The sequence below is a fragment of the Metarhizium brunneum genome, chromosome 1 (genome assembly GCF_013426205.1).
Source record: "Metarhizium brunneum chromosome 1, complete sequence".
Lineage (NCBI taxonomy): Eukaryota > Fungi > Ascomycota > Sordariomycetes > Hypocreales > Clavicipitaceae > Metarhizium > Metarhizium brunneum.
Window position 1 is genome coordinate 6453390 of NC_089422.1, and position 11611 is coordinate 6465000.

General features: G+C 44.3%; 3 protein-coding genes and 1 non-coding gene across 4 annotated transcripts in view; 1 reads left to right on the forward strand and 3 right to left on the reverse strand.

Moving 5' to 3' along the window:
• Nucleotides 1–1086, reverse strand: TRYP_0 (Trypsin; the record flags this gene model as incomplete). Its single annotated transcript, XM_014693096.1, has 4 exons — nucleotides 1–337; nucleotides 401–439; nucleotides 503–702; nucleotides 820–1086. 4 exons carry the CDS (start codon nucleotides 1084–1086, stop codon nucleotides 1–3), a joined length of 843 nt encoding a protein of 280 aa, XP_014548582.1.
• Nucleotides 1087–5016: 3930 nt separating this feature from the next.
• On the reverse strand, nucleotides 5017–6594 carry E2BA_0 (Heat-labile enterotoxin IIB, A chain; the record flags this gene model as incomplete). Its single annotated transcript, XM_014693095.1, has 1 exon — nucleotides 5017–6594. The coding sequence occupies one exon, from the start codon at nucleotides 6592–6594 to the stop codon at nucleotides 5017–5019; it is 1578 nt and encodes a 525-aa protein (XP_014548581.1).
• Nucleotides 6595–8149: 1555 nt separating this feature from the next.
• Nucleotides 8150–9197, reverse strand: G6M90_00g019620 (uncharacterized protein; the record flags this gene model as incomplete). Its single annotated transcript, XM_014693094.2, has 3 exons — nucleotides 8150–8227; nucleotides 8283–8825; nucleotides 8916–9197. The coding sequence occupies 3 exons, from the start codon at nucleotides 9195–9197 to the stop codon at nucleotides 8150–8152; spliced, it is 903 nt and encodes a 300-aa protein (XP_014548580.2).
• A 2178-nt stretch (nucleotides 9198–11375) lies between these two features.
• The window catches only part of G6M90_rRNA00000026, a 6894-nt gene continuing 6658 nt past the window's right edge, over nucleotides 11376–11611 (forward strand). Inside the window, exon 1 of the ribosomal RNA XR_010715697.1 lies at nucleotides 11376–11611. This exon is cut by the window's right edge and continues 6658 nt beyond it. This is a non-coding gene — a ribosomal RNA (28S ribosomal RNA).

Sequence of the window (11611 nt, forward strand, 5' to 3'; positions counted from 1 at the left end):
CTAGCCCGCTACGCCGCTCGGTAAAGACTTGACGTCCCCAAGATTTTCGTTAATCCACGTCATGTAGCGGCTAATCTTGGTATAAAAGCCGCCGAGTGGGCTAAGACCACCAAACGACGTGACACCGATTAATTCTGTCGTGTTATAGTCAAAAAGAGGACCGCCGCTATCCCCTACGCTTGTATCTTTGCCCGCATAACCAGCGCACACTTTTGTATCTAGATAGTTTGTATACTCTGGATCATCTTCACCGTCCTCTAAACACGCCGTAGGATCTAGAATAAAGAGGACAACCTTGAGAAGTTTATCAGGTAGTATATTATTCTCGGTCATCCCCCTTGCCTAGTTATCAGCGTCTTGTCCAAGTATATCTTGTAATTTTAGGCTTAATAGTACTTACCAACCTGCGGCCACTACGGTGGAAGCAGCCCTAGTCATCCTTGCCTAGTTGTTAGCGTCTTGTCCAAGTATATCCTGTAATTTTAGGCTTAATAGTACTTACCAACCTGCGGCTACTACGACGGATGCAGCCACAGGATCTAAGACAGTCGCCGGTAAGTTCGCATATTTGATTGTTCCGCTCTCTTGAATTGGAGTTGATAATTTCAAGATGGCAATATCATTGCGATTCCAGTGAGGCTTGTATTCCGGGTGTACTTTTATGGATTTAACTTTGGCTACTTCTCCTCCCGTGTTTTTATTCTATATAATTATTAGCTTTTTGTGAGTATTAACGTTTTATTAGCTACTTAAAGTACTAGACACCCTAGTAGCCAGCGGTGTAGCATAATAAAATATATAAAAAGAGGGTATATTTACCAGGCTCCCTGCTCTCACGCTGACAATTTCGCTATGATGGGTCCTAAGGCCCTCAAACCAGCAATGAGCAGCAGTAAGGACTGTAGTGTTGTCCAACAAACTACCTCCGCACAAAACACTAGTAGTATTATAATGTATACGGATAATAGATGGAAATTCACCTTGCTTGGCAGCTTCTCCGAATTTGATTCTCTTGTCAATAGTTGCCGCTACTGCAAGAACAGCAGACAACGCGACAGCTAGTGTAATAGCAGCCTTGCGTACCATTTTAAACGAGTTGGTAGTTTGTTAAAGATAGGCTCGTAAAATAAAAATGTATAAGATAGCACGAGCTAGTATTTATTGTAAATAGATTAAAATAAAGCAAGTTAGATGGGTAGCTTGCTGTATTTATCCTCGCGCCTATATATATATTAAGACTTTGAATTATAGAAGCTTGTAAGACTTGTAAGCATGACAAAGTATTGGCGACTCCCCTGCATAATCTATAATCTACGTCCTTATGCTTATCTCAAGCCAAGCATCTTGTATCCGAGCCGAGCGCCTTTATGTACTCTTAAAGAGAGGGTTAATAGATACCTAAGTAGCCAGAGAGGCAAGCCTTATGAGTCATTTATTCACCCTTATCAATGCAAAAATTAACAGGTTTCACTACCTGGGGGGTCTTAAAGTCAACCCTCCGTAGTATTTCACACTCACCCGGTGGACCCCGGGGGGGGGGCACTAAGTAGGAAAATGGTTGGTAGTCCTCGTCTATTAACGTAGAACTCGTTAAGCCCCGAAACCAGATTGTTATAACTATAGTGCTATTGTTAAAAAAACTCATAGTAAAGTACTATTCGAGCTGACTCTAGCAGCCCAATTAATGCTAGGATTCCTACGTTAAATACCAGGAAAAGGAGACGCTTATAATAGGGAAGGGCACGCAAGCAAGGGCGAGAAAAGCCGTAATAAACGAGGGGCTAGTAGATATCAAAGTCGGCGTACATACTTATATGGTGAAACCGGAGGACGCGTTTAGCGAGTGGATTTTTTTCTGACAGGTACGGAGTACTTGTGCTATGCCCCCACTTTTTCGTGTCGCGACATCGCTGCGGGGCGTAGCACGAGTAACTACCCTACCTAAATTGACAATTACTAATCGTGCCCGCCCCATATATTTTAGGTGGTGAGGGCAGCCGGCCACCTAAAATATGTGGGGCGGGCACGATTATCAAGCTGGGGTTTATATGAAACTCTCTATTTCCCTATTATGTGGGCTTTATACCAAAATAGGAATTCTGGCGCGAAGAGTAGATATTATTACTTCTGGCGAATCCAACGCCCTATTGAACAGACTAGCTTCCTCTTGCCTATTTAGGATATCTTTGGCTGTTATTAGCAGCTTAACTAAAGCCCTACTTTGGTGTAGACTAGCAGTTGGCCTTGATAACAATTTGTAGTACGTGAAATTGTTAAAAGGGAAGAACTTATAACTAGACTTGGCCCCGGTAAATTATCTAGCGGTTCCTGTTAGTATACTTTACCGGGGTCTAGGCTAGTATTAGTTTGCTCCGGGGGATAAAAGCTTTAGTAATATAGCTCCCTTGGGAGTATTATAGCCTATTATATAATACCTTGTGGCGAGCTGAGGTTCGCGCTTTATACAAGGATACTGACATAATAGTTATTAGTGGCTTGTCTTGAAACACAGACTAAGGAATTGTCTTTGGCTGTGATCCTAAACCTAGCGACTAAATGCAAGACGACTGACAAAGGGACTTGCGCCACTAAATTATAGTGGAGATTTTCTATTGTACTGTCTTCACCAATTTCTTGGCTGGTCTCCGCTAAATTTTTTGCGATGCCCTCTTCTTCACAATGCCCTCCTTTTTGCGATATCCTCTCTTTGAAAGCCTTTATAATATTTTTTATAGGGGCAGGGTTAACGTTATAAAAAAACCACCGGCATTTATGTATATTATCGCTTTTAGCAGCTTTATTATCGCTTTCAATAGCTTCAAATTCAAGTAAAGAGGGGGGCCTACTTAGGCCAAGGTAGGTTATTATTCTCCTGTCAAAAGCAGCAAGCTGACTAGCACACCTGTTTGGCGAGCACGTTTGAGCGACTGACTTCTGGAGGGCAAATTCAGGGCAAAATTAGCTAAAAACTTGGCATCTAAGCCTTTATAGGCATTTACGCGGCCCCTACTGACTCGATACATCGTGGATAAGGAGTTCTGGCTGAAGTAGGCTCTTTCTATAATTTTACATGTAGATCTCTTACTAAAAATGGGTAAGCGCTATAATTATACGTGTTTTGCAGCTATTTCAGTCGGCTTGCAGTCAGCAGCCGCGTTTAGGATCACGGCCTTTATATACGAGTATTCAGGTATTAAACCCCTACGCGTGTGATAGACTAGCTATACTTGCTTTTGCATGTATGCGTCTCTAAATAGTAAGAATAAACTTAAGAAAAGAAAGAATACTATTCCTTCCTCCCTCTTTTCTCTTCTGCTTAAATCCTTACCTCCTCCACGGTTTATCTGGCTTAGGTCCAAGTTGGGTCCGCGCAGGTCCCCAACCAGAGCTTTGACGAAAAAACTACGCTACATGTAATTTGTAGTGTAGTTGTAAGGTAGTGTAGTTTGCATTGTAATTTACTACAATACATGTAGTTTTTTAGTAAAATTGTGATGGACTGGCTATACTTGCGGCTGCATGTATACGTTACTAAATAGTAAGAATAAACTTAAAAAAAAAGAAGAAAAGAGAGAAGGTTTTATCTCCCCCTTTTCTCCTTTATATACCCGACTCTGGCCCGAAGTTTATCCGTGCCAGGTCCGGTCCGGCTCCGCTTAGGATCCAGCTCAGACCCGAGCCTCTAGCTCGAGTCTATAACAAAAACCGCTAATATAAATTTATTTAGTAACTTTACTCTTGGTTTTACTAGCTTTATTAGGCTTTTTTATAACTAATATAATAGCCTTTTTAAAGCTATATTTTAGCTTTATTTTTAAAGGCCTTTTTTTAGGTTTTTTATTATAATCGACTAGCTATACTTACTATTATACGTATATATTACTAAATAATTTGTCGAGAACAAATACGCACACAACGCCAACCATCAAATCCCACGATATATCTTGTAAACCACAACGCATAACTTTGTAATTCTCGCTATAATACTATAAATAATAGTAGTTATTATAAATATAATACTTATAAGTGTAATTAAATAATTTAGTAAGTTTAATTTATTTTATTGTTTTTTTTCTCTAAAAGAGCAGTAATATTAGTTAAAGGGGGTAATAAACTTAACTACACAATTTAGCCAGCTATAACACAGGCTTATACTAGCCTATTAATATTATAAGTATTACTTTTTAGGGCAAAGCTGCTTGTGGAAGCAAAAACTTATTTAAATTAAGGGAAAAAGTATAAGGCTATCTTCTTATACTAGTAAAACAGTATAATTAAATAGTTTCTCCGACTTTCTCTGTTATGTGAGCGTTAGAGCCGCCACATAATAATAAAAATAAATTTAAGAGAAAAAAGAAGAAAAAAAGAGTTTATTTCCCTTTTTTTATATATTTTATTTTAGCTTAAAGCTTATTTATACTAGGTCTAGTCCAGATCCGTTTAGGATCCAGCTCAGACCCGAGCCTCTAGCTCGAGTCTATAACACATTATCTAGAATCTCAAAGCCTATCCAGACGAGAAGGCTGAGATCCTAAAACTAGCCCCTACCGTCTAGGTTGTTCAGGGAATCAAGGACGTATTAGTTAATAATAAGCTTATTTATATCTAGGATATTAGTATATAGTAATATTAAAATAATAAAAAATATACTAGGGTTATAAATATTAGTGTTTTATTAGCTAAAATTTAAAATATTATTATATTACTACTAAAGCTATAAGTTTATTTTAGGTTTATAGTTATTTTTATAATTATTTTCTCTCCTAAAAGAGCTAGGCTTTAAAGTATCCATCTGCCTCTGAGAATACATATTACTGACTCTAACATGGTAGACGCATGCGCCAAGCGAGGGGAGCCGCGTACGACCGTGTCTCGACCTCTCTACAGCTTAAGAGGGCCGTTGTTATTGGCGTTAGCGAGCAGTTAGGAGTGAGTACTAAGCGCCATAACTTCTTAACAAATATATATATACCTTAATCTCTGTTGCAACTACCGTCATCTATATAACATTTTCTCTCACGCCTCTGCTGCTCCTCTCGCCCTTTTCCTCGAAGCTTTACAAGGATTTTCGCCTGTTTGAAGCGTTGGTGCGTACTGGTCGCCTTCGGGAAGCGGCTCTCGTGGCCAGACAATTGTTCCCGCCTTGTCCCTACACAGACCATGCTCTGGCTCCCACGTACAAGTTTGACACGAGCTGCACAGGTTGCGTCCGACCACGACCTCTTCCTCTGTCAGCCCCTCAACCTCCATTGCCTTGTCGCGCATCTCGGAGCAAGACTCGTGCAGATTGTCTCTCAAGAGCGCGTCCTCGGGCGGCTGCTCATCAACGCGGTCGCAGGTGCGCAGAATGTCGTTGACACTAACCAGCCGTCTCCTCGTCTTCTCACCGTACGACAGGAGGTCGAGCTGTTCCGGCTTCCTGTCGCTGCCCTGCAGCAACCAAAAGATGTACTTGAAGAAGTTAATCAGAGCTGCCTGGTTATCGTTCCCGCTGATGTCGCTACGCGGCGGTCCTCCAATCATCTGTTGGAGCTCGTTGATATGGTCATCTATCCATCTCACGGCATGCCCGATGGGGTGATCCCACTCGCGCAACCAGTGCAGCACCTGTCGCATGTGCGGCGCCAGAGCTTGGATGCCGACCAACGTAGCTGCTTTTCCATATACACGGAAGCCACTGAAGGGTTTCCTTTGCTTTGTGGGGTCTATCGGCCCGTTGCTGGCGAGAGCCTTGGACGTTGTCAGTTTATTGAACCTCCACGAAGCGACCTTTGGAGTTATCCTCTCCAGGCGGCAGCTGGCCTTGCCGGCACATGCCGCCCCAATCATGTCGTCTAGGCTTTTGCTGACGGGAATCGTCTTGTATTCCTGCCAGCTTCTGTCCTCCCACGCAGCCGAGAGCCGAGGAAACCCGGCGAGTTGTGGTGCCATGCCGCCGGTTCTTGCATATTTGAAGCTATTGTCAAAATCTGGGTTCTGGTGGAAACCCCTGAGATTGCCCTCACGCAGCTGCATGCGAGTCCGCCTACCAATTGCAGGATCGGAAAAGTCATCCTGATACGTCACCGTCCACCACCCTTCAATCTGCTCAAATGGAATAAACTCCATGGCTACATACTCGTGTTGGCCTGGGTAGGGTGAATATTTTCCAAGAGACCTGTTCAAATCGACCAATCTTTGACTGGCGTGAATCTTGTAAATGTATCCCTTTCCAGTTGGTCTTTCATCATCAACGGCAAATGTGAGTGACACACCGGGATCAGTACTTGTCGAGACGTAGCGTGTAAATTCAGCCGTGTCCCCGGCGGCATGGCGATATAGGCTGCTGCCTAGTTCCAATTCCTCCACAGAAGGCGGGTTGCCGGAAAGTATTCTCTGCACGCCTCGCGAATAAAAGCCGCCGTCTTGTTTCACCTGCTCGGGGGTTCTCCGTATCTCGCCGCGGTACACATGCATGACAGCTCTTTCCCCATACGTTGATTCGCCGCCTGTCTGGCGGCGGTCAATTGTCGTGTTGGAGCTTAGTCCGTGGCCCTGGCATAGCTCCAACGAGAGCGCCAACGCTGTTGTCAAGATCCGACGGATAGTCTTCATCTTGCAAAAGTTGGGGGAAAGGGGGAAGAAGGGTGCAACGCAATGCTTGCTGCTCAGGATTCGAGAAGCGCAAGGTATAGGAATAACGTGTTTGTAACAACTGGTAGCAACATGGCATGGCCTGGGCAAGGACTAGTGATATAATGTTTGGAGTTGTTGGGCACTCGATAGACACTTCACCAGTAATATGTAGACGTGAACCTTTTCCCACCCGCGGATAAATGTTTCTCTGGCAACATGTAGGTGCAATATTGAGTCATCTATTTAGAAAAGGAGTCTAATGCTGGCCCCTAGCTCGACCGAGTTTCGCTTTTTTTACTCAAGTAGGTTGTTGTGGCAGACTATCTATGGATCAAATGGTCCTTTTTGTGCCAAATAGTACACAGAATATGACTGGTCCGTCGATCCCCAGCGCCTGACTCAAGTATATTTACCCAGTAGAGTTGACTGAAACGCCGATGTGGCCTCTGATAAGCGCTTGCTATGAAAACTGTGCGTGGCAGTTGAAGGATTGCCCGTGGCTCGATCCGGTCCGCCTTGCATACTCACATTGTATAGTCGCAAGCTTTAGCCATGTTGCAATAGCAAAGAACTAAGCGGGACCGACTCCGTATATCGGGGCGGCTAAATCGCCGTCATGGTCTACATGTAGGTCTGGTCATCTATTGGCCTGGTTCAACGGGTCGTACTATACTCGGACGCGTGCATCCCGGCCTGGGTCCCTTACCGGCCCGGCATGGCGGTGTAATGTGATTGGCTGCATGGGACGATCTGCGAACGGGCCCCGTTACGGTAGACACTGATTGAGGAAAAAAAGCAGTAGTAGTGTTGGTGTTGGAGGAATGGGCAGGGATCTGGGCGAGTAGCATGCAGCAGGGTATAAATGGAAGAAGAGTTTGCAACGATGACGTAGCAAGCTCACTCCCAGTTGCAGGCGAGCTGAGTGAGTAATCCATGTCAGGCATTTTCTCTCTTCACAAACCTGGCTCACATGACTGCCACTCCCTGATGACGCCGTGAGTCACGCGCGAGTCTAGTACAAACATTTTGCCATACAGCTAGGAGATATATATCATGTGACACATTAACAGTCTTTTGTGTTACAACTCTTCTATTGTACAGGTCTCGTGATAACAACCCGCGTGACACGTTACAACACATTTTGCTATGCCGCCAAATTAGACCGCGGTTAAAGTTTTGGTAGAACCGCATCTGAGCTGCCATTCCCATTTCATTCGATACTCACACGCTTTACACCTAATTTGTAAAGGTTGAAGCATTGAGTTGAAATAGATGAGCGCGGCGGATCGTTGATCCCAATCCTCAGGCTTCTCTTCCATAAGACCTGAAGCTGACCAACATTTCTCCGCTCCCTCAAGTTGGCTGCGATTTGTAAACAAGCCTCTATAGGGTTCAGATGATATAATGCGAGACGCCTCCGACTCTGCTGTTTTGGTTTGGGGGATATCCCGTGCGTTAACTACTGTTTTAGTAACCCATGTCGGCAGGGGTGCACAGTCCGCTTTATTATTCTGGCTCGGCGCAGCTGAAGCTATCACAGATCCCAGATACCATGCAGCCACTTCTGCAGCCCAATCCTCACCTCTGGGCATACCGAGGCCGCCTTTCCGAACTATACTGACAGCTTCATTAATATCTTGTTGCTCTACCTTGCCACCATCGTGTACCTTTTGTTGGAGCTGCTTTCGAAATGCAATTAGTTCTTCTGTTGCCTGTTCGAGGTCCAATGTCTTTCTGCTGAGCTCGTCACAAACTTGGAGTAAATCGTTTTGCTCATCAGTCTTGGTCGCATCTCCGCAATCCTCAAAAAGCTGTACAAGCTTGTCTCGCATCTCGTTTTCTTGTTCAAGAGCTTGCTGCTCATTAGACCCGTGGAGTCGCTCACACGCATAATCCACAGCAGATTTGTATCGTTGTTCTCCTCTCAAGTAGCAAATTATCCTTAGCTTTAGCTTGTTGCCAAAAATTTCAGGTACTTGCTCCCCCCCAATTGCTTCTTGCATAGATGTTATTGCATCATCAAATGCTTTTGCAGCACGCCCAATTGGGTGATCCCATTGCTTTAGCCTATCAAAGGAAGACTGCGAGAGTGGAAGTATAATATCAAGAGTAACTAGCGATCGTGTTTGCTTATACGCAGAGAGTTTTCCAAGTTTCAGCAAGGCTTCTGCAGCAAGCTCTGGAAGAGTTTTAGACCGCTGTACAATCAACTATTTCCTCCCGTCAGTATACGATTTGTACTCTTCACATGCTTTGGAGGGTTGAGTCAGATAATCATCATTCAAGAAACAGGCACTTACGTTGGGCTGCAATCGAGTTCCTGTCAGCATGTTTTTTGGGTCTTTTGAAACAGCCTCTGGGCTTTGAAGGATCCCCTTATCCCTCTTTTCAGACTCGCAAATGCTTGCTTGTAATTCCCCTAGGTTTTGGCCCCCAATACTTTTTGTGGTTAGGTTGAGAACCTGGCTGCCAGGAGATAGCTTCTCATGAAGGCAAGAGTTTTGAGGCGCACGACCCCAACCAACGGGGGTGGCAGCGCTCACTCCTGCCAAAGCTAATAGGTAAACTAATGAGGTTTTCATATTTGTATCTCGTGGTTGCAGAGGGATGCTGATGCAGATGGAGGTAAATTCTCACTGTTTGAAGGATAAACGAGGAGGGAAAACGGGCGCGAAAGGGGGAACGAAGAACTAAGTTGTCCTTTTCCATCTCGGTCCAAGACGCCGTGTCTTATATAAAAGATAAGTGGCCCTTTCTGAGCAAGTGACAATTGTCAGCTATTGATCCCGTCCTCCCACGGGCCGGTAAAGAAAAGCAACGGGAAAGAATTGAGCACGTCCCCACACATTATATGTGTGAGCTACCACTTTGGCACTAGCCTCGCTGTTATTGCATCTGCACATGGTGTACACTACGTTCAGTGGTGTTGATGACTTTGGCAGTAAGTTGGCTACGGGTACTTATTTCTCTGCGTCGCTCCAAAGAGACTCGCAGGATCCCCATCGTCCAGCTTCGTGGTAAATGAAGCTGGGTCGGAAAGAGTCTAAACTCTGTCGGATAAAGCTGCCTCTGGGTCAGACAATTCTGCGACCACAAAAGATCAAGCATAATAGCGCCGAAGGCGTTAATTGTACTAAATGAGGAGTATTTAAAGAACAAATAAAATATGGAAACAAACGCGGCATTTATCCCATCATTCAGCGAAGCTGTAGCAAGGAACCATGTCTGACACAATCCCAAGACTAGGAGTCGTTGCGGCATTGTAGGTATCAGCAACGACTTACCCCATTTTGAGGTCCTGATATCTGACACTCTGATGACTAAAGTAGCAGACTTGACGTGATTGCTGCATGGTATGGCATCATGAAAATACGTAGTTTTGACAAGGTGACTGGGAAGTCTTCTAAGCTTCGTGTGGATAACATGCATCTTGTAAAAAGATGCCGAGCAACATCAGTAAATAGCAAGTCTTGTACAATGTGATAAGATGGAGAATGCTCAGCTGGTAATCTAACACGAGGAAATAGGGCAAACAAAAAAGAGCCGAGAGTGCTGTTGTTGTTACACGGTTTCACGAGGGCTACGATCACGGGACCTAAGGCGCAAGGCACACCAACTTGTTGTATTTATCGAGCTATTTGGTCCATCCAGGCCTTGAGAAAACCAAGGACCTTCAATACCAAAGACTGTTATGATGAATTGAGCTATTGCTCCAGGCCCTCTTTAAGCCCTTGTCACAGTTGTGGAGAATCTAGAGGAGCAGGCAGATCCTTTCGAAAAAAGATATTCCCCCAATCGCATTCTTGTATAGTTATAGCACAGAATCTACTACAGATAAAACAAGCAGCAGTCATTAATCATCAGAGTAGAATTGTATAATACGTGGGCCCCAAGGAAAGATGGCGTGTTCATAGCAACACGCCAAGACGATAACATCCAGTCAATCACAACTACGCGAAAAGACTTTTATTGCAGCCTCATCTTTTATTATGTCAGCCAATACTATACGCCTAAGAAAGAAAACTATAAAATCGCCATAGCTGGACGTGAGCAAAACTTGGCTTGCCGTACGATTTCCAAGATCTAGCAACACCTTCAACTTTACCTTATTAGGCCACGCCTTCGAGTCGATAGAGGCACAGCGAATCGGAAAGACTGTTTCATCTATTCCAACAAAAGGGCATATTGTATTTATACAAATCGGATACCACTAAAGAGCCGTCTTTCACAGACATCACACTCCTATCACGACAGTCGGCCAAAATCATGTTTGCTCTACAGCACACCCGGCGTTGTGGCAAGGCTTATGGCCTTACTGCTCTGCTTATTTTCAGCTCCTTCTGTCTTCCAGCGCTGGGCATTGACATACCAACCCAATCTGAGCTGCCAGAAAATCTAGCCTGCTTCGCCAAGGTAGCCCAGCATTTCCTCGGTTATGATTACCAGCTTACACGATTAATGGGCGTAGTCTCTATTGAAGGATTGATTGAACTTGACAGTATCTTTCCTTCTTTCAAGAGCCGCTTATCATCCATGACCACTGGAAACGTCACTATTCAACAAGTCAGCGGGTTTCCATTCTACAATCACATTCAAGTAGCTGGCGAAGCCGATCAACCAAGTAATAAGGCATTTGGAAGAATTAGTCATCCGGTTCCAGCTCAGAGCAAGGCAACATTTTACACTATTCCTGCTCATGTTTTTTTTAATGACGAGGATTTCTACCAAATTCCTTTCTTCAACTCTCGATTCGACCTCTTATAACTGGTTGGTGAGCGTTACGCAGCGGATACTGGCCCCTAAATCGAATCGCTGTTTGACTGATATCAGCTATGGTTCGGGAAAGGGAAGAAGAGTAGCCGAATATGCGCGAGTCAATTGCGGGGTGGGAAGACTTCAATCTGAAGTCGGTCACTGAAGGTGTCGATGTTGTACAAGTCATGCACCAGGCATGACACCGCACAGCTAGATACATATATGTGTGAGAGCTATTAGC